Source organism: Telopea speciosissima, chromosome 2, assembly GCF_018873765.1.
Source record: "Telopea speciosissima isolate NSW1024214 ecotype Mountain lineage chromosome 2, Tspe_v1, whole genome shotgun sequence".
Lineage (NCBI taxonomy): Eukaryota > Viridiplantae > Streptophyta > Magnoliopsida > Proteales > Proteaceae > Telopea > Telopea speciosissima.
The window spans coordinates 3,528,628-3,553,494 of NC_057917.1; the positions used below are offsets into that span (position 1 = coordinate 3,528,628).

The window sequence follows — 24,867 nt, forward strand, 5'->3', positions numbered from 1 at the left end:
CCTCTCCAATTCCCTAAAAGTGTGTAGTGCGACAGTGCTAGGTGGAGATGTCGACACTTGGCAGCTCGGACATCCAATGGTCCGAGGTCAACAGAAGTCAATGAGCTCAGACCATTAGATGTCCGAGCTACCAGGTGTTGACATCTCCACCTAGCACTGCGCACTGCACACTTTTAGGGAATTGGAGAGGATTATTTTCCTAGGTTGGATTGTGGAGAAAAAGGTCATCTCTTTGTATCTCCCTTGAGATGCACAAATTGACTGTTTCATCCTTGAAAATATACATACAATGGAGAGAGAGAGAGCTGCGTTTTATAAGCGTATCCCAGTATGTATAAACATTTCTCTTATTTTCAAATGTACTATAAAATACGTAAGACACAGCATACGAAATGACTGCCGCACCCCTATGGAAAGGGGAAATTTCTGTTGCACGGTGGTCATTTCGCACGCCTCTTTGTATAGTCGCAGGGGAAGCGCACTGCACGCGCCTTTTCTTTCCCAAAAGTTTAATATGTGTTGTAAAACGTTGCTTTAAAAGAAAACAAAAAGTCAAAAACCACCCAAAACTCCAGATTCCGGACATCCTTCGTCCCTTTCTTTTCTAAGCTCGGGTATCGTAACCCTAAACCGACGCTTGTTCCCATTTTGCCGGCGTTTCCCTTCCTTTTCTCGGTCTCCGACAGCCCTTGCAGCGGCCTCAGGTACTCCACAGGACTACAAGAACCCTCTGATTGCAGCGGCCACAGTCGATCCCCCCCTTTTCTCATATCTTACGCAAATTTCGTTCAGGTATTGCTCTTACTTTATCGTTTGTTCTTTACGCAGTTTATATCTAGTACTTTTTTGGTCTTACTTCGAACTTTTTTACACGTAGTTGGCTGGAGTTGTTGCCGTGGAAGTGATCGGAGGACTGGAGATTCCTTCCATCTCGGTAGAGAAGTGAGAGATGCTACCTTCACAATAGGCTATTTTTCTGATTTCTGATGATTATCTTAACTGTTAATCATGGGTTAATATGTTTTATTCAGTTCATCGTGCTTGCTTCTGATTTTTGTTGTGGATTCGGACCTTACGATGTTAGACAAGTCTTTTTCTTTTTTTCCCTCTACATCATGCTTAAAAGAAAATTAAACGGAGTCAATGAATTAGATCTATTTTAACCTGTGGGTTGTAAGAGAGGAGTCCATGACTCCATGAGCCATGGGAATAACAAAACTGTAGTGTATGGTGACTGGGATTTTAAATCACAGAATCAGTCCAAATCGGTGGTCAAGAACCCTAGAATCAGTCCTCAGATAAAAAAGCAGGGAATTTCTAGGGTTTATGGGTGTGAAATGGCTTTGTCGGATTGGTGGAAATCGGGATCGCTCTTGGCCGATTCACCAATCCGATTCCTAATTCTTAAAACCATGGTGGTGACTGGGAAAACATTCAGCAAGACTCACATCATAATCCCATGTATCACATTTCTCCTTCTGGGAAAGCATTCAACGTTCGGATCTTGTATATTATGTAGTAATGGTAAAGGATGCTAATCCGATGATGTTCTTATGTAGGTTTATCATATACATAGTAGAGTTTCTGTCATGTAACATGCAAAATGTATTGTGTTTTCTCATGTAACATGCAACACCACTATTGTGTTTTCTCATGTTGTGGGTTGAACCGAGCTCGTCCTGTTTTGGTTGTGCAACACTGTTTTTTGAATGTGTATTTGTCATCATTTTCTATTTATATATAAAGAAATGGCCTTGTTTATAATCTTACCATGTCCTATGTCAAAAAAATATTAGTGTTTCTATTACTTATTTTGTTTGTTTTTGGTCCTTTATATTTATGGTTGTTTGGTATTATGTAATTTTCATTTTCTGATATATCTGTTTGTTTATTTATATGAGATCAAATGGGCAAAAATAAATTATGAATTATGTGGATACAATAAAGGTTCGTTTTAAATGCAAATTTTTTAATAAGGAATATGCCGATGGTATTTCAAGAGTGAAATATCATTGGCTTGTAAGAAAGGAGATGATGTTGGAATATGTTCCAAAATTAGGACTAGGGAAAGTTCATGTACAAGGTTGTATCCCCTTATAAACTTACATAGAAGACTCAAAAACAGACTCGAACACTAAAAATGAAAAGCCTAACCCAATCCTTAACTAATAAGGTAACCTAAATTGACTTGGAAAGTGAAATAATAAAGAAAACATACTGTAGTATAGTTCAAAACAATAACAGGAGATGGATTAATATTGATTGGAGAGATTTACAATGAAACACAGGGAATAGAATATGCTAACAGAATTCAGAAGTTGAAAATATATTGAAAATAGGTCTGAAACAGAATATAAATCAGTACAATAGATCAATATCTAATCAACAGCATATAATCTTCCTACCGATTTCAGAAAACAGGTCTGAAACTGGGTTAATGTCGATATGGGGATGTATAGAGATTTTGGATTACAGAAGATCAGATGGTCAGTTTGGTCTAAAACTCAGGTCAAGTTCCTCTCTTTTTTTTGGGGGTGGGGGTGGGGGACACTAAAACTCGATCAAAATATTGGCCAGTTTTGATGGATGGATTGGAGTGAGGGTGATAGACTTGGGGAATAAGCATTTAGAAGGAAAGGGGACGGAATTAGAAACTAACAGAATTTAATGGTTGAACTTACTCAACAGTGGATCGGTTGATGATAGGGGACTTCAAGCAACATCAGAACAGTGATAGTATGAGAGACACGGACAAATATCATCCTCCCGGGCTTCATACCGCAGGGTGTTGACTAGATCGAACACCAACCCCTTCCTCCTTCGATTAAACACCAAGGAAACTCCATTAGAGAAGCAAGCATGCAACAGTAGCGGTGGTTATTCATAAAATAGTGGGCTAAGTTTGTGCCCATGAGTTAGTGGCCTAGTATTGTAGTCCTAGATTGGTAGAGGATCAACTAGGAGCCAATCAACCAGGATATGTTATGAACAGGTAAATCGGCTTGGTCAAAATAGGGTTTTTTTTTTTGGTGGTGATATTAGGGTTAGAGTTTGATGTATGGGTTATGTCAAGTTGAGATAGGGGAGTCTAACAGTGAAGGTCGTGAGATGTTTTGATGAATGGAAGTATGGAAATTTGAATGGGCAGCAACTTAGGTTTAGGGTTTCAGGTTTTGGAAAAGAGGAAAAGAGGGGAATCTAGGGTTTAGGAGGGGAATTTGGGGCTAGGGTTTGGATCGAGTATTCCTAGTGTAGAGAATGAAATTCGATTCAGGTATGTTGTGTTTCTGATGGTTGGATTGTTTTGTGAAGAATTTGGTAGATGAGATGATATCCAGAGATGGGATGGGATGTTTAGGGTTTGGGTGGTTTAGATGATTAGAAGAAGAAAGGCTAGGGTTTGGAGCTTCAAATTTACTTTGGAGATGATGGCCATGGAAAATGAAACACCAAAGAACTTGATATCAGATTACTTGACTGTAGAATAGTAATGGAGAAAACAAAGTAACCAAAACGAACCACCCGAGCTTCCCACCGCAAGGTGTCAATCGGATCAAACACCGATTCCTTCAACGAACCACTTGGGCTTCCCACCGCAAGATGTTGATCGGATCAAACATTGATCCCACCAGCCTTGATAAAACACAAGATAAAAATCTTCAATGGAGAAGAAGAGCAGGAAAAGCTTTTCATTAATATCAAAATTCGTGTTCAATACTTGCCCCCCTTACAACCTTATATAGAAGACCAAAAAATAGACTCTTACAGACTTACACTAAAAAGGAAAGGCCTAACCCAATCCTTAACCTATTAGGTAACTTAAACTGACTAGGAAACTGACATAGACTCAAACAGAGTCCTAATCCAGCCCCACTAAACACTTAAAAGAAAACTACTAAGATCACTTAAATTGAACCATTGGTTGGTTGAACCGGTTCAATTTATGAACAAAAACACCAAAATAAAACTAAGTATGGAACTAAAACAATTAATCCCGTATGCAACCTAATTAGTAATTATCCATATTTTAGGCCCATAAAAGTGGCCTATTACATAGAAAACCCATGGTATCAAAGGCTCTACATGTGTATAACCCAACCCTAGACTTATTCCTAAGAAAAAAAGCCCAGTTTGGTGATAAATCTGCGTCACCTAGGCTGCCTTTTTCCTTCTTGAATAAGTCCTTAATTCTGCATCAAGGTTATTTGTTGTCTTTTCCTTTATAAACAGAAAATGCTTCATGTTTTTCCAAACACGTTGCCTTCTTTTTAATGGAAACAAGAAATAAAAAAATATCTTGACACACTTTTTGTTGGTTGAAAACAAAAACAACTGAGCTGAAAAATATCCCAAGAAAGTCCTTGGAAATTTACAAGCTATTAAGTTAGTAGGAAGTTCCAATGAAGGTCTAGAACCCTCCCAGCCTCTCTATAAAAAGAGCTGTTTGTAACATTTAAAATCAGAATTTGAATTAAATTGAATTTATACAATTCTTCTGTGAAAACCAAAGATGCTGTGAGATTCTGTTATTGGTGAGAGGTTGGAGTGGTTGGTGAGATACTAACCTAGACTTGGGGGTGGGACTCTTCATTTTCTTTTCATGCCAGTATCATTCCTGCAAATCAAGTGAAGTCACCCTATTCCGTGCCTGTGTTTGTTGATTAAAAAAAATACAGATGTTCTGTTGAGAATCTGAAGTTTCTCTTAAATCTGATCATTTTTGGGTATTGCGATCCTGTTAACTTGGATTGGTTCTGAAACTTATTAGAACATTAGACCCATAGTTTGAAAAATTGTCTCATTTCTGTGTCTTGACCAGGTTGAGACAACCAAAACTGTCGAAATTTTGCCGAAACATTTGGTTTTTTCTATGAGTTTTGCTTGGCCATTTCAGGTGCGGAAGGCCGAAATGAGAGAAATACTGAACAGAAGTAACCGAAATTACGACAAAACAGTACATTTTTTAGGCCGAAATGAACGAGATTCTGAAATAAAATTTCCGAAATTTTGGTTGAAACATTCTGTTTTTGGGTTCGACGTTTCGTATGATGCTTTGTCTCAGGGGGATTCGAAATTACTGAAATATTAGAAATTTCACTGTGTTTTTTAACTATGGTTAGACCTGACTCCATTGCTATTCTTCTCTTACAATTATCTGAAAATCTAGTCTGTTGTCGTTGGATCTCTTTTACCGTCAGGGTCATTCCAATAGTTATTGTAATTTCTGAGTTATGTAAAACCGTTCATCTTCTAGAGTTGGAACAATATAGTATTCAGTCTCTTTGTTTCTTTTCATAGTAGGTTATCTATGATTTCCCATTAATTTTTTATTGTCCTAGCTGAATTGCTTCCATATACAGCCAAGCAGTATTGGCCAGCTTATTGTATTGTGTCTGTCTTTCTCTTTGTTTGACTTATCTCTATTCATATCACATCTATTTCTTAAAAATTCCTTTTGGGTTGTTAATTTTCATTGTGGTGCGGCTTCAGAGTTAATATAAAAAAAAATAACTAGTCTTTCTCATTAAATGGATGTAGATCCTTGTTTATTTGTAAAACAACTAAGGGCTAAGGGAAAATTTTAAAGGACTGGAAATCGCTGTCTGGTCACATAGGCCCTGCACCAGTGCGGCCAATGAGGGCGTGCGTAGGGGCGTCAACATGGATGGAATTTTTTATCTTAGGAGGGGTGGGGGTGGTAGTTTAGCACATTATTGTTTGTGGGCGCAGGAACCACATGACTAGGCAGCGTTCTTTTTCCCATTTTTAAAATAAATAAAGGAAGATTTAATTGCTCACCCATTTTGAAGATGTCCCATTTCAATTTTCATTCAAAAGTTTGTAAACCAATCATAACAATATGATTTGTGTCTATCTGAACAATTGCTACTAGCTTCTGCTCATACACCATTCTCTATTTTACAGGCCTTTTTGAATGATGTTCTCTGCGTGGTATACAGGGCATTCGATAAGAGACAAACTATAACAGAATCCATTTATAAGATTGGACTTTGAAGTAGACTCAAACATGAAGTTCTTGGAACACACTCCCTTGGACAGGTATCTTTCAAGCTCTTTTATTATTTAGAAGCATGAAAAATTGGTAGTTTTGCTGACTCTTTTGTATTTCAGTTATAGTTCTGATATAACGGAATATTACTTTCTTCAGCATTAATGATTTTCTAAATCATGTAAACCTTGGCGAGTGTACTGTTAGAGGAAATCTTGAAGCGTACTCCTGTAAGTAAATTTTTACCGCTTTATGTTATATTTTGTTATGTGAAGAAGAGTGCTGGCATTAATTTTGCTTGGTTTTGTAGGCAAGCATACTGGAACAGATAGGAAGTTGTCTTTTAGTTTGGAAAATGAGGTAAGCAAAATTTGTCAAGGAATTATTATATTTAATATAAGCTGAGATTGGCTAAAGACAGTGACTGGTAGCAAGAGAGAATAGGATGTGTTTAAAAGGATCTTGGAACCCTCCACATACTAGCACCTTCTTTTTTTTTTTTCTTCCTAATATCGGTTTTACTGATATGAAAAATGGAAAGGACAGAACTTCCCCTAAGGGAATCAAAGCCACAATCAAGGTAAATGAATAACAAGAAGAATGGGAAAAAAGTTACCCTCACAACAGCTTACCCCTCACAAAGGGATATCATTTCCATCAGAAACATAGGACTAGCTACTCTCTGCTTGTTGAGGTCATTAGCCGTCTTATTAAGCACCTAAGATTTAATGGAAAAGATACTCCAACTTAGTAGCAAGGTGGGTAATAAAGCATGCAACCTTCAATGTCCGTCTGATGAAATAGACATCTGGATAATAACATTTTTGCAGTCTCCATTCAATTTATCAAATTACTCTGAAGATCTATGTTTAATCAAATTTAAAAATTAAACAGCAGTTTATAGGGCTAGAACAAGCACACCAATGATCAATCCATGATAGAATTATTAACCCTAGAGGGAACAAGCTCCCTAGAGGGAACAAGCTTTCTGAGGGAAAAGCCAGTGAAATTTTTGCTGCACCCTCTGGTTGTGGCTGCCAAATAGGTGCCATTTTATCTATCATCACCCTTAAAATATCAGCAACTATCTCTTAGCAACATCTGCTATGCATTGTCCTTAAAAACTCCACCTCAATTTAATGAGAAGTATCAGTGATGATGAGTCACCACCTTCTGGATATTAATCTTGAAAAAAATTTATTGCTTCTTCTCGTATGTTGCATAGTATGTGGAGAGATGTTTGACTTTGCATAGTATGTTGAGAGATGTTTGACTTGTCAGCAAGTGAAAGCAGCACACCAGAGACCTTTAGGACTTTGCAATCATTGGAGATTCCGTAGTGGAAGTGGGATCACATTAGTATGGACTTTGTTATTGCACTATCTAAGACTTTCAAGGGACATGGCACAATATGTTTTAGTAGACCATGTGACAAATTCGGCTCATTTTTTTTCCTATTCCATGAAATACTCTTTGGAAAAGTGGAAGTGGGATCACATTAGTATGGACTTTGTTATTGCACTATCTAAGATTTCTAAGGGACATGACACAATATGTTTTAGTAGACCGTCTGACAAAGTCGACTCATTTTTTTGCCTACTCCATGAAATTCTCTTTGGAAAAATTGACATAGCTATACATGGATGAGATAGTCAGACGACATGGAGTACCAGTGTCTTTTGTATTAGAAAATGACCCAAGAATTACATCCAAATTTTGGAACAACTTATATGAAGCGTTGGGGACAAGACTTAACGTTAGTACGTCATTTCACCTACAGTTGGATGGGTAGTCAGAGAGGGTGATTCAGATTCTTGAGGGTATGCATAGAGCTTGTGCACTGGATTTAAAAGGAAATTTGGAGAAGCATTTACCTTAGGTTGAATTTGCATATAACAACAGTTTTCATGCAACCATTGGTATGGCCCCATGCAAAGCATTATATGGGAGGTAATGTCGATCTCCTCTTTACTGGGATGAGGTTGGTGAACGAAAAATAATGGGACTAGAGTTGATACAAGAAGCTCAGGAGAAAGTATAGCTCATACAAAAGAGGATCAAGGCAGCACAAGACAGATAGAAGGAGCTATGCTGATACAAGAGTTGGAATTTATTGTGGGAGACAGAGTGTTTCTCAGTGCACCTATAAAGGGGGTAGTAAGATTTGGCAAGAACTGAAAGCTCAGCTCCAGATTTATTGGTCCTTTTGACATACTACACAGAGAGAGAGAGAGAGAGAGAGTGGGACCAATAGCTTATCGAGTTGCACTACCCCCAACACTTGCCTGTGTCCATGATGTCTTCCATGTTTCCATGCTCAGAAAGCATGTTGTAGACCCCTCACACATTTTGAGCTATGAACCGTTGCAACCAAGAGAAGATCTGGCGTATGAGGAAACACTTACTAGGATTTTGGATTGCAAGAAACAAGTTCTAAGGAACCAAATTATATCGTTTGTGAAGGTTCTTTGGAATAATCATGGTATTCAAGAGGCTTTGTAGGAGAAAGAAGATGACATGTGGTCCAAGTATCCACAACTTTTCAGCAATCCAGGTATGTAAATTTCGAAGACGAAATTTTTATAAAAGGGGGGGGGGGGGAGAGGGATGTAATACCCATGCCCAAATTACATATATATAAAAACTTATCACGGACCTATCCTTCAACTGAAAGGAGGTTACAGTTTACATCCTCCCACTTAATATATGTGAGCACTTAATAGGCTGTGTTGGTTTTGTAAATCCAATTTAGAGCCACTGCATCCCTCCAGTGTCCCATCTTTTATTTGTACTTGTAGCATGTCTTTCCATTAATTAGAAATGCTTACTACGTGCTCAAGATCCAATGGAGTGAAATAACTTAAGCTTACTACGTGCACAAGATCCATTGGAGTGAAAAAACTTAACTATTAGGCTATTAGCTGCTAAAAGATCAGTATGTTCTAATGATCTATAGAAGGCCTTGAGGACACAATCCATTGCAAAAGTGTCTCTCCTATTGTCAAAATTAGATTGCAAATTAACATGGAAGAATGTGGTTTCAAGCTGCAAAATCAAACTTTTTGACGATTCTGGGACGGAATCAGGACCAGTACTTTCCAACCATGTTTTGTAGGCTTACAGTGATGGTGATTTAATATTTAAAGAAAGAGACTGCAGGTTCACCACACTAAATATTTTTGATAGTGCTGCAATATCAACAGTATGACGTAGGATCACATAGGATTTCAAGGTTTTGTGTCTGAACTGTTGGGGATAAGCGGGAAAAAGGGGATATGATTGATTTGGATTGAATGAATAAAAGAGACCTTTTCTTTTTTGGGCAGGGGTGGAGGGAAATCAAGAAATAAGATTCTGTTATTTGTCTGGGAACAGCACTTAAGCCAAAACAAAAAAACGCATGTGGTGGCAATCAAATCTCTATTCCATAGTTACCAGGGAACAATTGCAAAGATGGAATATATATTTCCCGGAAACATGATTGAAAATGGATTCGATTTGTTTTCTCTGAATTTGGTGAATGATAATCTTTTTAGGAGAAAAGAGGGGGGGGGGGGAGCAGTTGTCAGAAAAAGGAGGGGATCGCTGGAGAGGAGGATGCAAAAGAATGAGAAGCTGATAGTGGGAGGAAGTGGGAAGAACAGTATTCATAACTCCAATTAAAACTATGTTTTGGAATCTCTGTCCTCCATTTATTTCTATGTAATTGACATAGGGCCCACATCTAAAACTATGGACCTTAATTGAAAACCCCTTACCTTTGAATATTTTCTAAGAATAGGAAAATCATTGGATTTTAGATGTAAATGACTAATTGCTTTTATATCAGGTGTAGGAAACACACACCCAAATGTTTTTATTTTGCTTCTATAGTTCGACTTATTCGCTTTACTCTTCTCTGATCTTAAGGCCTTGCTTTTCACTTCTTGTTCTTTGCTTTCCTTCGTTGGTGAACTGCCCCATTCATATCAATGCTGATGAACAGGAATAAGAATTAACTAATGATGAGCTTAACTAAATGCCCATTTACGAATGAAAACCCATAACTTATATAAACCTAGCCCCTCAAGTAAAACCCATTACTAAACAGGTTCAAATCCAAAAAAAAAAGAAAAAGAAAGAATGCAATTATAGAACTTGTCCCACATTATAACAGTGGGCCAATGATCCCTGAAGGTGATCTGTGATGATCTTTTGAGAGAAAAATTCTAGCAGTCTTGAGGGGATGCTCCTGCATAACAGAGAATGGAGAGTGTGCCCGGGAGCAGCGAAAATGTTTAGATATGGAACCATTGGGGGGGGGGGTTTGAACGTAAAAAAAAATTAAATGCCACTTTTATGGTGTCCGAGAGGAATCACACTTGGCTAACCCTAGGAACACTAATTTTCTATAACATATGGCTTGGTCCACTAGTGGGGAGGGGGAGAGAGTATGATTAGTTGCCTGATGATGCAGTTTAATGGTTGTTATTTATTAATAATTTATTTTATTTGGCTTCTCTGTTGATATTCTTCAATCTTTGATAGAATGAATAACTGCTTATTGGTTTAGATATTTATTTTTTTCCGTATGTATTTCTCTCTTACCCACTTATCTTTGATTGGTCCTGATTCTTGATTTTTCTAATTCATCCATTCAGATTCTTGATTCTCTTGGGCAATCTTCAGACAGTGACCGTTCCTCTCCGGGTGAATTCCTGTCGAGTAGATCCAGGTGGTGATGATGGCTATATAGGTTCAGAAATCTTGGCTTGCCATTTTTTCTTTTTTAACCATAGTTTTTTCTGTTCATTCCAGCCGAAAGACACTGATTTACCTGGTTCTCACTCTGAGCCACATCTATCCAGATTATGACTTCAGGTATCTGTTTCTTATACCATACTATTTTGTAAAGGCCTGGGAAAGGAGGATTATGGGTAATGCTACTGTCAGCTTATTGGGCGACATGGCAACCCGCCATTTTTCCTCTCTTACCAGAATTGGGAGTGTTGTCAAAAGGTTTGACAGACGGTTGGAGAACCGTTGCTCTTTGAGCTGAGAGTTCGAGTCTCTCCATTTCCCAAAGTGATCCTTGTTATTCATGTATTGGTGGTTCTTGCTGGACTTATATATTGCTACAACCACTTGCTATGTTACTACTGTACATGTAGGTGTAAGAAAATAATTATTTATTACAATATTTGCCAACATGTTTATGGTGTACCAGTGCGGTGCGAGCTCACCAGTTTTTCAGTGAGGAAGGATGGGACAGCTTCATGCTGACATTTGACACTTACATGTTTGAAACAGCAAAGGTGTGTGAAATATATGTAATGGTGTTAAGGAGGATTGTTTAGTAGTTCATATCTATGAGCTCCTTGGTTCTGTTCAATCCCACCTCTTGCGCCTGCTTGGAAGGAAAGGCACATTCACTTGGTTTTCATATACTTAAAAGACAGAAAAACAATACATTTCCTAGCCATAGGCAGTATTTGTGTTTGAGGAGCCACAAGGAATGCACATGGACAGATTATGGCTGCTTATCTAAATGATATGTTTATGAGCATCCCATTACTTAATATGCAAAGAAAACCTTTAGCCTTTTACAATCCCAAGTAAAAGCATGTTTATCTATGATTGTCTTTCAATTACAGGAATGGGCTGAGGCTAACGGGGGCAGCACTCTACTTGAAAGTTTATATAAAGCTTTGGATGAGGTGAGTTCAGTTGAGAAATATGCTGGTCAGTTCTTGTATTAGAGTTCAAACTTATGGTATCTGCTGATGCAGGTTGTTAGACTATCAGAATGTGAGATTTACAGCTACAATCCAGATTCGGATGGAGAACCTTTTCTAGAAAAAGGAGCGATGTAAGATGATTAACACATCACATGCAGAAATTCTGTAGTTCTTTAGTCAAAATTTACTTTAGTATTCATATCTTTGCAGATGGGCTTTCAATTTCTTCTTTTATAATCGAAAGTTGAGGCGTGTTGTAAGTTTCCGTTGTTGTTGCTTAAGGTGAGTCTCTTTTCATTTAGTATTTTTTTTTTTTGTGGGGGTGAGGGTGGTGTTGGTGTTATATTCTTCTGGTGTGCTGATTGTTGTTGCTTGCAGCAATTTGGCGGCAGATGGTTTTATCACTGATGAGTTGTCCGACAAGGAAAACACAGAAATTTTCGATGAGATGGACATGTGATGGATCTCTCCATGGAGACTGTAAAAAGTGGCTTTAACACCTTGTGAACAACTGTTGTATATTTCTTAAGCTTCTTCACCATTTGAAGATGGTGTTGTACAAAGCATGCTACTCAAACTCTGTTGCAGAACAGTTAAATTGCTGTAGTTGTGGTATTCTATTATGCATCACATGATCTGAATGTGATTGCCAACAATCTAAAACACAGGTTCTTTGTAAGTAAGTCCTTGTACTTTTTTGTAGCCTCTCATGAGGGCTTTTAGGTTTTCTTTGGTCTTCTTTGTTGTACACTATGGCTGCATCACTCTCTTTGGAATATAATTGTCTCCTATAAAAAAAATAAAAAAATTCAGTCTTCACATTGAACAGGAGGAGATTTAAATTTCTAATGGACAGAGACTAAGGAAGAGTAGCAACTTTGGTTGCACCAAGTGAGCCTGAAACCATTTCGCATCTGTTCTGGATGTTTGAAATTACCCATCTGTGGAATGGTTCTTGGTTAGGTATAAGACCTACCAAAAAAACAAATGCCTCCTCATAACTAGATTTTACACATGAATGAATGTACTATAAATCGATGTATTAGAGATCCTCTCACTAGACACCGGGAGATGATGACTCTGTCCCTTGGGTAGATCCCTAAGCATGCTCATCCATTGTAATAATTTAAAAAAAAATATAAAAATGTAATGACTCAATTAAGTATGGCCCACTCTTTGTCGGGCTAAGGTCATCTAAACTATTATTGAGAATGAAATGAAAATATGAAATAATGAGAGGGGGTTCTCTAAGTAAACAACACAAAATTAAACAGCAGCAGATGAAGTGCAGCAAAATGATATTGTACATAGAATGTACGTAGAATAAATAGACAAACAAAGAATTACTAGGCCACCCTACAATTTTTAGCCTTTTTATAAATTTTCTTTTTTACAAAAAAAATAAAAAATTTTAATGTAGAATAATCCAAATTCGAGACCACTCTTTTAGGTATTAGTACCGGTTCGGACGATTTGTATCGCCATCGACCATTATTAATACCGGTACATAACCAATACATATTGATGGTATTAGTAAAAAAAAATGTTTTTTTTTTTGGTGTTTTGAAAAAGAAAATTCTATGCATTCGAACTTGATATGGTTTTTGATCCATATCAATATCGTTAGCGATATTGACGACGATCAATACCGATACCAATACCGTGAACTAAAACCTTGTTCTTGTGATCATGTCGGCCTTCTTTTGTGCAACTTGGCCTATTACATTTATAATAATCACATAATAAAATAAAAAGAAGAGGGTTTCCCGCGTCAACAGTATTGCTTGTGGGGAAATTCCCCTCATCGCACCAATGGTGATGTAGGAACCAACATCCACATGGGAGCCCATGGTCAACACGAAGAGATAATTAATTAATAATAAAACCCATGTGAAAAGGCATAGACACATGAATTGCATGGGAAACTATTTAATTGGGAAGAAGTATATTGTCACAGGATTAACAATACTTCATGGTTCGGAGTGGTCATAGCAGATTTAAAATTTTAAAACAATGCCCATTGAATATTAAGGGTGTAAATTGGTTCGGTTTCAAAGAGTGTTGTTGTCATTCGAAACTGAATTGAGAATCAAATCGATTATGAAATTTGATATTCAAATTGAATTGGCTCGGTTTTGATTTGGTTTCGGTTCTTATTCTTCTACTCAATCCATATACAATAATATACATACTATAATATTGTAGTTTAGTATGATAATATTAAAAAATCTAATACTAATACATACTATATAACATATTAGTATTATAATAAAATAACATAATATAATATATACTAATATCCAAATTCAGTTTGGTTTCAATTTTGGAATTCAATTCCTATGCTTGATCTTGAACCGAACCGAGAACCAAATTAATTATGAAATCTAATACTGAATTCTAACCGATTTTTATTCGGTTCAATCCAATTTAACTTATTCTGTTCGATTTCATTTTCGATTCCGGTTCTACATTAACACCCTTACCATGGTGATTTTTCTTTTTCAAAAGTTGTTTGTTTTAAATGTGAGCCAAACAATAATAATTGTTTTTAAAAGCTCATTTTAAAGAGAAATTTCCACTAAACACACGGTGTCCGAACGGCGGGGGTAGTTGTCGCCTTATGGGCACACGCAAACCCATAAATTTTATTTTTTTAGTTTTAACGTGTGCTATTTTCCCGCCAACAAACGAGTTTATGGCGCGAATCGCGACATGTGACATTTAAACTTTCGACGACCCCACACGGCCCACAAGCGGGAGTTGTTTTCTTTCGTTTTCGAGTTTTGAATTTTGATGTTCAAATTTCAAACACTATTTTTAAACTCCGAAACTACCCCTTCCCTATCAGATTATCTCTAATTTATACAAAATAATTCTTATGGAGTAATTAGATGTGACGGAATTATAGCTTAATTGTTCCAGAAGTTTGATTCAAGGAGAACAAAGGGTGTCAAAAGCTGGCTCACACCGATAGGTCCTATCTGAAAAAAACGAATTGAAGCCCGAGACTCATAAGGTCAATTACTAAATGTGTCGGGCTTAGATATTGACAAATGAATAATCGTTAGGCATTTTCGGTGCAAGATTGATACTTGACATTTATAGTCTGATTAAGCCATTTTAAGTTTGTTTAGTTGGATTATAGCCCATTTAAGAACAGTTTATAACACGAATAGTCAATTAATCCGATTATCTTAAGCCAGATTATGGACCGATACCTGATCACCAAATAAAACAATGCTTGTACCCTAGCCTACAAAGTGTGACTACCTAAGCTAATTGATAGGAATCAATTTCGCCCAATCGAAATCGATCACGACGAGTTGACAATCTTTGTAAGATTTAACCTCTGATTGGAATCAAGTGGAAACTCATAGAATAACCCAACTGCACTGTTCAAAACTCCTTTGATCCCTCGACCAGGATGGAATCTCAAAAATAATTACTGTGTACACTAAAGGACATTGTCGTCATTTCTCACTTCCCCTCGTTTGGTTCTTTCTTTCAAGTCCACTCGTAAGTCATAATTCATAAATGACTTTCATCCATATCATTTATCACAAAAGGATATTTTCGTCATTTCAACTTTTTGTGTCGAGACTTTCGTGTATTTAGATTTTGAGGTGAGCTTAAAAGGGTAAGAGTCTCATTACTTCTCTCGGACTTCTCGGTGGAGTCGCTCTAAGGCTCTGAGCATTTTTTCCTCGCGAAGGATTTGAGGTAGCAAGCGCTTTACATTCTCGGTCTCACTGCTCAGAGAAGGTAAGGATTCCATTATTTCGAAGCTTTTTGGTTTTGAAGTTCTGATCTGTGTCGCTGAAAGTTATTTTTCCGTTTACATTCAAGTTGTTTCCAACGATTTCCGTAGAAGATCTTTACTTCTGGTTTTGTGGTTCAGATGATCGTGATATAGATTAATTCGGTTTTTATCTTATAGGATATAAGTTCTTTCTCTGTTCAATTTCAAGAGACCCCTCTTGTAAATCTTGAAATTGGAAGATCAGGAGTCCCCTCTGTCTGATACTGTCTGGTATGCTTGGAAACTTTGAACTGCTTCCTCTCTCTTACTTGGACTTTTTCGTAAGTAATCGTAGTTATAAGTCTTCTGGTCGCGATCTTTTAAATTTTAGATGGAGAAGAAAGTAGAAATCGTAATGTTTTACACTTTAACCATTGGGAGAACGGAGAACGAACCTGCTGTTTAAGACTTTTTCCTAGCAATTTTTGCCTTTCAGTTCTCGGGAACCTTTTTTTATTTTCCTCTTTTGGCTTTTGAGAAATTCTATGTTAACTTCTAGGGGGGGTGGGGGGGGGGGTTGTGGCTTTTTGGATACTATTTTATGGGAAAAAGATTGTCCTTTCAGACTTTCAGTACTTGGTCTCTCCTCTGTAGCTTTTATTACACCTTCCGTGGAATTGGCTGGACCTTTAACTAGACAGGTTTTTTTTTTTTTTGGGGGGGGGGGGGTGTAGGATTTAACTAGACAGTTCGCGGTGGTTTGAAATCCTCCTCAGGTCGGGGTGGTATGGTCATTTGATAGAGGGGCCCACTTGGGTCCCACTTGTAAAATGATCAAAATCACCCTTATTTTGGGTAGCAAATCTCAACTCTTTTCGCTGGGCTAGACTCTCCAGCTCCCTCCACGGCTGGAGGAGAGCCAAATTGCACCGTGGTAGGCCAACCAACACCCACGCAACGTACTAGGGTCACGATCATCCCTCCTCTGAACTGTTGCCCCTCCAACTACCATCACACGGAAGCATCTAGGACTTTAGATATACATTTACCTTCCCACGCTTAATATAGGGGTGTGTTAGGTATGTAATGGACGGGTTATTTTCGGTTTAGGAAGGAGTATTTAGTTAAGATTTTATATGTTTTAATTATTATGTTTAATTATTGTAGTATGTCGCTAAATAGTTATAAGTATTGGAAAGAAGTATGGTAGTTAGACTTAATTAGGGAAGGGGTAAGTAGTTATGGATAACTACTATTGTAATTTGAGTTTTATAAATAGTAGAGTAATGAGTAAAGAAGGGGTTTTCAAAATCCTAAATTATCTCTTAAGAGTTATCTTGAGAAGAGGATTGACCACCTCCCAATTTCTCTTTAGAACGTCCGGTGGTTTAGTCCGTAAAGCCCTAAAACCTCTATCCCTCTCTCTTATCTTCCCTTAATATCTCTCTCTCATACCTTCCTCTATTATTTCTCTCTTTTTTTTTTTGTTATTTTATTTTGTAGATTGTCTTGCGTGTCCTATGTTTGACTCCTTTTACCTGTTTGGGGCCACTCACCTTGGATTTAATTGGCTTTCTATTTACATCCTTCAATGACTCGGTCCTGGGACTGATTGGCTCGCATGGATTTGGGTGAATAATCAAGCCGAAGGCCTTGATACCCTCGTTCGATAATTTGTTATTGATTTCTTACAATAAAGGGAGTTATATTGATCTAGATGGTTGCACTTTTCCTTAAACCAAATTTTACTTTTTCCATCAACTTGATTAGGTATTGTCAATCATAGGACATTCCATTACATAGTTTTATTGTACGATATTGGATTGAGTTCAAAAATAGTTACCTTGGCGAAATCAATTATCATCCATCCTCATAGCCGGAAGCTTGATCTACTCTCTTTGGTCATTGCCTCAGTGGGGGATTCAATTGATAGAAATTGGGTGTTTGGTGGCCATTCCTAAGTGATGAGAATTTGACTCCACGAGAACTAGAGAGGACTTTCCTTTTCCAATCATTCGAATGATCCTATTTTCTATTCGACATAGGTGATAAAGACAGTAACCACAAGCTTCACGGGGTGCTACCTTTTGTTGACTGTAACACACCCAGTCAGCCATCTACGCACTCAAATAAGGATTTTGAATATCGATTCATTAGTAAAAAGCCTTCTCCCACTTTTGAATTGTCGAAACAAGAACTTTATGTAAGAGCGGAAGCCTGCGATCGAGCTGATTGTAGACCACCCTCTCCCGGCCCAATAGTTGCTGATCACCTTCAAAATCAATATGGATTGGCATGGATTCGTTTGTTGGTTTCCCAAAAAAGTTGAGTTTTTGACTGTTTTACCGCTGGTTCATACCATTTCCCATATACAGTACCTACCCGGTATCAGGAACGATAGCTAGTGATACTGTTACAGATCATCCGATCAGATACCGATACCTCAAACCATGTTCCAATTCCAATCCTTTTCTACCACCTGCCTTAGGATGGGTGTCAGTGCCTTGGGATGGTTTTATGGGAATGGTAGGGGGTCTTATCGATTAAGGTACAGTAGAGGGATTAACAATGACGATTGATATCTGTATTTTCCTTCACCAATACTTTCTCGTATGTCTTGTATGTTTTTCCCATCAACTTGATTGGTTTTTGTCAATCACAGGGCACTCCATGAGTTGATATTCCCCTTCGTTACCTTCCCTCTGCTTGTATATAATTTGTACAAGATATCTTCAATCTCTTCCTGTTGTTATAACTAACTAGGGACAGAGCTACAACAACAGTTCAATGCAGAGCTAACTGGCATTGCCATGTTTGGGAATTTCTAATCTAATAAATGAATCTTAATTATTCTTTCCTTTCCACTTTTGTTTTTACTGATGCTGTACTCCCTATGAGATCTCAGTCCATTTATATTAAAACCTGTTGATTGTTAAGCATCACACAACAGTTCTACCTTGTATTATGCCCTCTTTAGATCTTCTAGCTAGTCAGCGATTCAGCAGACAAAGCACACTATGTTACCTTTTTGTATACACTTTGCTAGACTGGCTAAAAGCAATACAGATGTATAGAGGCTTGATTCTGGCCCGTGGTGTTTTCCCAAACTTAATGGTTGATCTTAGTATCTTACATCCCTTGCTATGTTAACACATATGTTTTGGAAATTTTCCCTCCCCCAACCAAAAAGAATCTCATTTTTCTCTAAACTTCATCTATTGGTTGAAAGAAAATAGCTCAATGGGTAACCTCTAGGCAAAGTGATTTGGTTACTCCAATTTCAAACCTTCGACCTTTTCAAGCAATTTGAATAAAAATCAACCAGTATTTGATGAAATTCTTGAAAAACTTTGGTGTCTTGATTTTGATGCAAATAACCATGTTCAGATTAATCCGGAGTCAAGATTCAAATCCTTTACTGCCTCTGGCTCATTGCTTAATTTGCTTGAGAAATTGATCTGGGCAACTTAGGTTATACATATCTGAGGACATTTGAGTTTGTTACAGTACATTCTCCAACCTTGCTTCTCGTACCCGTTTAATCTCATTGATTTGCTTTTAGTTAAAATTGAATTTTGTTTCTTGGCTATTGTGTTCATTCTGTTTGTTGTCTACTTCAGGCCAAAATGAGCAAGAATTTGAAGAGGATGGAATCAACAAAATCACATTCATGGTGGTGGGATAGCCATATTTGCCCGAACAGTTCAAAATGGATGGCAGAAACTCTTGACGGTATGAACTACAATGTGGATCTTTCCCTTCCTCTTTTCAATAGCTAGTTAACATTACAAGTATGGTTAAGGAGAGGGGAGGACATAGAGAAATGGAACTCTATGTATGGTTTTAAGGCTGAGTACCTCCACCTAATGGCTGTCTAACATGTTTATGTGAAAATTGAATGCTTTAAAATTTAAACTGAGTGAACAAGAAGCTGTGAACACCCATATAGCAAGTGTTCATCAGAGAACTGCCTTTCTTTTTTTTTTCCCTTTTACTTTTTGTTTTTTCTGGACCAAGAATGCTAATAGCATGCCATATTGTTTTGTTTTGCCCTATCCAACCATTCCCAACTAGCATGGTGCATTTGCATAATAACTATTATAGTATACCTGATTTTCTGGTTGGACAGTAGATAGCAACACAATCATAAAAGGAGCTATGGCAGAGGCAGCAAGACTAGTAGGATAATCAATGTAGAGGCTTCATTCTACCCACCTCTATATTGAACCATCAATAATTGGTTGGGTTTCAGTTTTAACAAAGAAACCATCCGTTGTAAACTGAACAAATATTATAATATTTGTTATCAAGAAAGAAGCTAAGACGAGGAGATAGAGTGAGAGGGGGAGAGTTTTGACCTCTTTCTTTTTCTCCCTTACTCTCTCATTTCTCATTGCTGTTTTGTTACTATTGAATTTGATGGACTTCCACTCTTGTAATGTTGGAATTTTCAGCATTGATTCCTGTGTGTTGGAGGTGAGAGTGTGATGGCATGGAGTTAATCTCCAACTTTGGTGTAAATGGGGGGTTATGGGGAAATTGATTAAAAACTTAGACCGGTTACTTATAGTTTTTTTTGTTTGAGAAATGGTTTGAACTTGGAAAATTCAATTTTGGTGAACAAAAATTGACCCCGTTTTTTACTCCTGAACCTCCAAATACTACAATGGCGCGTGTGCTCCCAAATCTTAACTGCCCAACTGCCAGGACACAATTAAACTTTCTAAATTATACACTTTATATAACTAATCTCTATGGCTCCAATGAGCAATTTGACATCTCTTGTTTTGCCGAGATGCCCAATTACAAGAAAATGACCAAAAGGTCCTTGATCTCAGAGATGGACCAAAGCGTCAAGCGGATGCTGAAGCTGATCGAAGGTAACGGAGATTCGTTCGCCAAGAAGGCCGATATGTATTACCAGAAGAGGCCTGAGCTCATCTCCCATGTCGAAGATTTCTATCGCATGTACAGATCGCTCGCCGAACGCTACAATCACTTGACAGGAGAATTGCGTAAGAACATTCCCCCAGAGCTGCAATCGCAGGGTTCTGGAATTTCCGACGCTGGTTCTGAACAACTCTCTCCCATTCTAACTCCTGATCGGAGGTCTACCCGCCGGAGAAATGGTCACCGGGCTGCTGGCTTTGATTTCTTTCTGGGTTCTGCTGTAGGGGGCACCAATGACCTCACCCAGAAGAATGTTCAAGATTCATCGTACCCCTCGTCAGATTCTGAGTTGGATTCTGATGAAACATCATCCATCAACAATTACTCTGGTCCATCGGTAAATGGCGATGGCGAACTTCAGCGGCGAGTAATTCAATTGGAGATTGAGCTTCGTGACGCAGAAGAGAGGCTCCGTGAGGCAGAGGAAGGGAATAAAGATGGTAGTCATTCGAAGACCATCGATAAAAATAGGAATTATGACAAACTGCTACGTAGGATAGCAGGGTATGAGGAACAGTTGAGAATCTCGAATGGAAAGCTGAAGCTTGCAGAAGAAGAGATAGCCAGGTTGAAGCGTGAGCTTGAGAATGATGCTTCAATGAAGCTTTCTAATAATGTTCAGGCTCAGCTAGATTTAGCGCAGAAGGATATTCAGATGGTGGAGACCGAGAATAAATCAGGGGAAAGATGGTCCTTCGATCTGCAGGAACAGATTGCTGGATGGGAGGCTAGTGTTTCGCCCGTAGATTCTGGGTCTCTCATTGAAATACTGAAAACTACAAACAAGAGGCTTCGGGATACAGAAGACGTAATTGCAGGGTTGAAGCTGGAACTGGAGAATAAATCAGATGGTACAGATGATGTCGTGTGTGAGATTCCCGAGGTTGTGTCGGAAAAAAACCAGGAACCAGAACTTCTTGAACTGATTACAGGCTTGGAAGCGGACGTGTTGAATCGTGACCATGATATCGAGGCTCTGGAGCAGAAGTTGAAGAAGACGGAGGAATCATTGGAGGGTTCAGAGAAAGAGGTTGCGAGATTGGTGCGCGAATCCCATGAAGCTTCCAGTAACATTCAGGTGGAGCTTCAAGCAGCTCAGGAAGACATTGCGATGCGAGAAATCGAGCTTGGATCAGAGAGAAGGCAGGTGTCTGAATTACGGGAGCAGATCGAGATATACAAATTCGATGTCACAAACCGTGACAACGAAATGAAAGAATTGAAAGAAGAATTATCTCACACTACCCAGAATTTCACTGCAGAGAAGGAGTGGTTGGAGGCAGAAATTTCAAAATTAACAGAAGAGCGAACCCTGCTGGAAGCGAAACTCAGAGCATGGGAATCAAGGGGCCTATCTGTGCAGGAAGAAATTGAGCAATTGAAGGCGGGTATTGCACAGATAGAGGATGATGTGGGAGCTTTGAACAAAGAGCATGACGCATTAAAACTGAGATACGATATGATGGTAGCAGAGAGAGACGAGCTGAACGCCAAGGTGGAGACGCTGATGGCGGAGGTGAGTTGCAGGGATGATAAAATACAAAAGATGGACGAGCATCTGAACAGGTTGCACATGGAGCAGGTGGAGCTGATGAAGGGAACAGAGAGAGGAATGCAAGTGGTGAAGGAACTGGAGGAAGAGGTGGAGAGGCAGAGGGTGATCATTTCCAACGGAGCTGAGGAGAAGAGGGAGGCCATTCGTCAGCTCTGTTTCTCGCTGGAGCATTACAGGGACGGGTACAAGCAGCTTCGCCAAGCTTTTATTGGACACAACAAGCGCCACCACCGCCCGGTGTTGGCTACCTAAATTCTAAGTACATCTCGCTCTCCTTAGTCTTCTTCTTTTGCTTTGTTTAGGCGTGTGGTTTGTTTGGTATTTTATATACCATCACCCCAAGTTAAACGAGTCTTAGCTTCATCACTGTAAATTAAATGCTTTAATTGAACTGCAATTGGATGGATTTCCCTCTTTTGGGTGTCCATCCTGGGACTGATTCCCTCATTATCTTGTCTCTGATGTTCGCATCTCTCTGATTGAATCTAGGGGTGCACGTTTGGCACTGTCTGCCTGAACACGCCCTGGCCTACCTTGAGCCCGAACAAGGCTTGGGCTGAGATATCTTGGCCCTAAGGGTGGGTCAGGGGTTCAGTGTTGGAAATTTTTAGCCCTAAATCAAGATCAGGTTGGGCCAGGGTTGAGACTTCGGACTGAGCCTAGTTTGGCCTGACCTTTTTTAAATTATATTATAAAATATGGGACAATGTTCTCTGTGCCGCTGTGTAGGCTGTGTCCAGGCACATGGGGGTGGGCACAATGACCACCTTGCCCCCCTGCACAGGTTGCCTATGTGCCTAGGTGCAGCCTGTGCTGTGGCACAGAGAACAGCGCCCCATAAAATATATATATATATGGGGAAAGGTTTTATACACGGTTGTGTAAACCGTGTATGTGAGAAGGTGGGAGTTTCAAGACATTAATTAATGGATGAGGGTTTATGATTTTTCCAACTCTTTATGAGAGACCCTCTCACACAACCGTGTATGAAAACTTTTCCCTATATATATATTATAGATTTTAAATGTCATTTACATTTTGTTATATTATATATGGGAAAAAGATTTTTGTATGGGAGTGTGGCCTATGCCAACATTCCCATGAGTCTATCTTTTTCATTCCCATGTGAAAAGACACTTTTGCTCCCTTGTTTTAAGGAGAGAGATAAACACATGGGAGTGTTGGCGTAGAGTACACTTCTGTACAGAAAATTATTTTCCATAATATATTATATATAAAGATAATAAGTGATATAATACATTTTATTATAAAGTTATTTTACATAAAATTAATAATTTTCTCCCCGGCTCAGTCTAGCCCATGCATCTCCCTTTCCCCTTCCCATGATTTGGGTTGGATTTTTCAGGCCCTGAGCCAAGGTCGGGTCGGGCTTGGATGAACTAAAGGGACTCAGGGTTGGACTAGGGTTTAATAAAGCCCAGGGCCAATCCGACCTTGTTGCAGTCCTAATGGAATCTGGAAAATTGCATTACAATTCAAGGATTTAGTTCATAGTATTGTGATAACAATACTGATACTTAATGCAGTTTGATATGTGATCAAAACAGTTTTTTAAACCAAAAAATGGGTGTTCATATCGTATCGGCCTATCCATGTGTATATGAATTGGCTGATGTGACTTATCTAATACGGATAACCTAAAATTGTGTTACAATCCACATTCAAAAAAATAGATGACTATCAATTGGCATAATTATTTCAAAATTAGAATTGGACCGATTGAATCGGCACCAATCCCAATTTTGAACGATTCACTAGATCTTTTAGGACTTATGGATTGGGTAGAGACTAATCTGTCTCCCATTCTCATCTTAATAACCTTGATCGGCATTGCATTAATATTTTATTCGTCTTAACCATGTAGAAAGTTCATTGAGAATATCATAAAAGAAGGAAAATAAATATTAGTTGAATCTGTAATGTAATGGAGCTTCTTGTGCTTCGATGTTCATGCGATGTATAACAGGTACGATAAAACCTTCGTTCAACCTCACGTGCTCTTGAAGAGATTTTGGGTTCATTAGCTTTAAGTTTTAACTCGCCCTTGTATTTGGGTTAGGTAATGGAAGAGCATTCGTTTTTGAGTTACGAAACACACACACACACAGAAAGAGAGAAATCTCAAGCCACCATCACTGTTTCAGAAATTGGATTTGGATAGATTGAATCAGCTGATTCGGATTGAAATTGACTGTAACTGATCTTGATTTTGGACAATTTGGAATGGATGATTCTAAGGTTTTTTAGATTGGATCATTGACTGTAACTGATTTTCGATTTTGGACTATTTGGATAGAGGGCGATTCTTTGGTTTATGGGATCTATTCCGATCGAATTGGTCCGAGATAGTTTGGATTAGAATTAATAGGGACTGATTCAACTCTTGATTATGAATTTAAAATCATTAGTCACCACACTCGTGAACATGGTTTGAAGGGAAATTATGACGGTCAATATCAAGGCCCCGTTGATGGGGACTTAGGTGGGGTGGAAAAGTTCTGATGTTGCACTTCAAAATTTCACCTCAATCTTGTCTGTTTAACTTGGATGGTGAACATACAAAATTATAGTGAACAACATTAAATGTTTGGGAAAATTTCAAAGACACCCCAAAAACTATAAAAATATTAACCTTCCCCCTGACGTTAAGCACAGTTAGCACCCAAAGTTGAAATGTCCATTTTAGCACCTTAGTTATTTAAATAAAGAACTCTCATTCCATCTTCCTTCTTCTTACCGTTGGAGCATCTTCTTACCGTTGGAGAACTGTTGCAAAACCATTTTTGGCGACCATCACCTGCACCAGCTCCAGCTCCGGCGACAATCAAGTGTGGCAGTTCCATCTCCGACGATCATTACCTGTGACAACTCATCA

At 38.4% G+C, this 24,867-nt stretch overlaps 2 protein-coding genes across 3 annotated transcripts; both read left to right on the forward strand.

Annotated features, from left to right (window-relative positions):
- Window positions 1-738: 738 nt before the first annotated feature.
- LOC122651661 (repressor of RNA polymerase III transcription MAF1 homolog) lies at window positions 739-12,421 on the forward strand. Of its 2 annotated transcripts, none has more exons than XM_043845143.1 (11): window positions 739-792; window positions 5,926-6,060; window positions 6,170-6,240; window positions 6,321-6,370; window positions 10,651-10,724; window positions 10,808-10,870; window positions 11,217-11,304; window positions 11,644-11,706; window positions 11,779-11,858; window positions 11,938-12,009; window positions 12,106-12,421. In XM_043845143.1, the coding sequence occupies exons 2-11, from the start codon at window positions 6,029-6,031 to the stop codon at window positions 12,185-12,187; spliced, it is 675 nt and encodes a 224-aa protein (XP_043701078.1). In that variant the 5' UTR covers window positions 739-792; window positions 5,926-6,028; the 3' UTR covers window positions 12,188-12,421. The 2 variants fall into 2 exon arrangements, with proteins under 2 accessions (XP_043701078.1, XP_043701077.1); XM_043845142.1 differs by lacking the exon at window positions 739-792 and adding an exon at window positions 842-942.
- Window positions 12,422-15,334: 2,913 nt separating this feature from the next.
- LOC122653278 (protein NETWORKED 4A-like) lies at window positions 15,335-22,280 on the forward strand. The gene is made up of 3 exons (XM_043847253.1): window positions 15,335-15,489; window positions 19,087-19,198; window positions 20,305-22,280. Exons 2-3 carry the CDS (start codon window positions 19,093-19,095, stop codon window positions 22,221-22,223), a joined length of 2,025 nt encoding a protein of 674 aa, XP_043703188.1. The 5' UTR covers window positions 15,335-15,489; window positions 19,087-19,092; the 3' UTR covers window positions 22,224-22,280.
- Window positions 22,281-24,867: the final 2,587 nt, after the last annotated feature.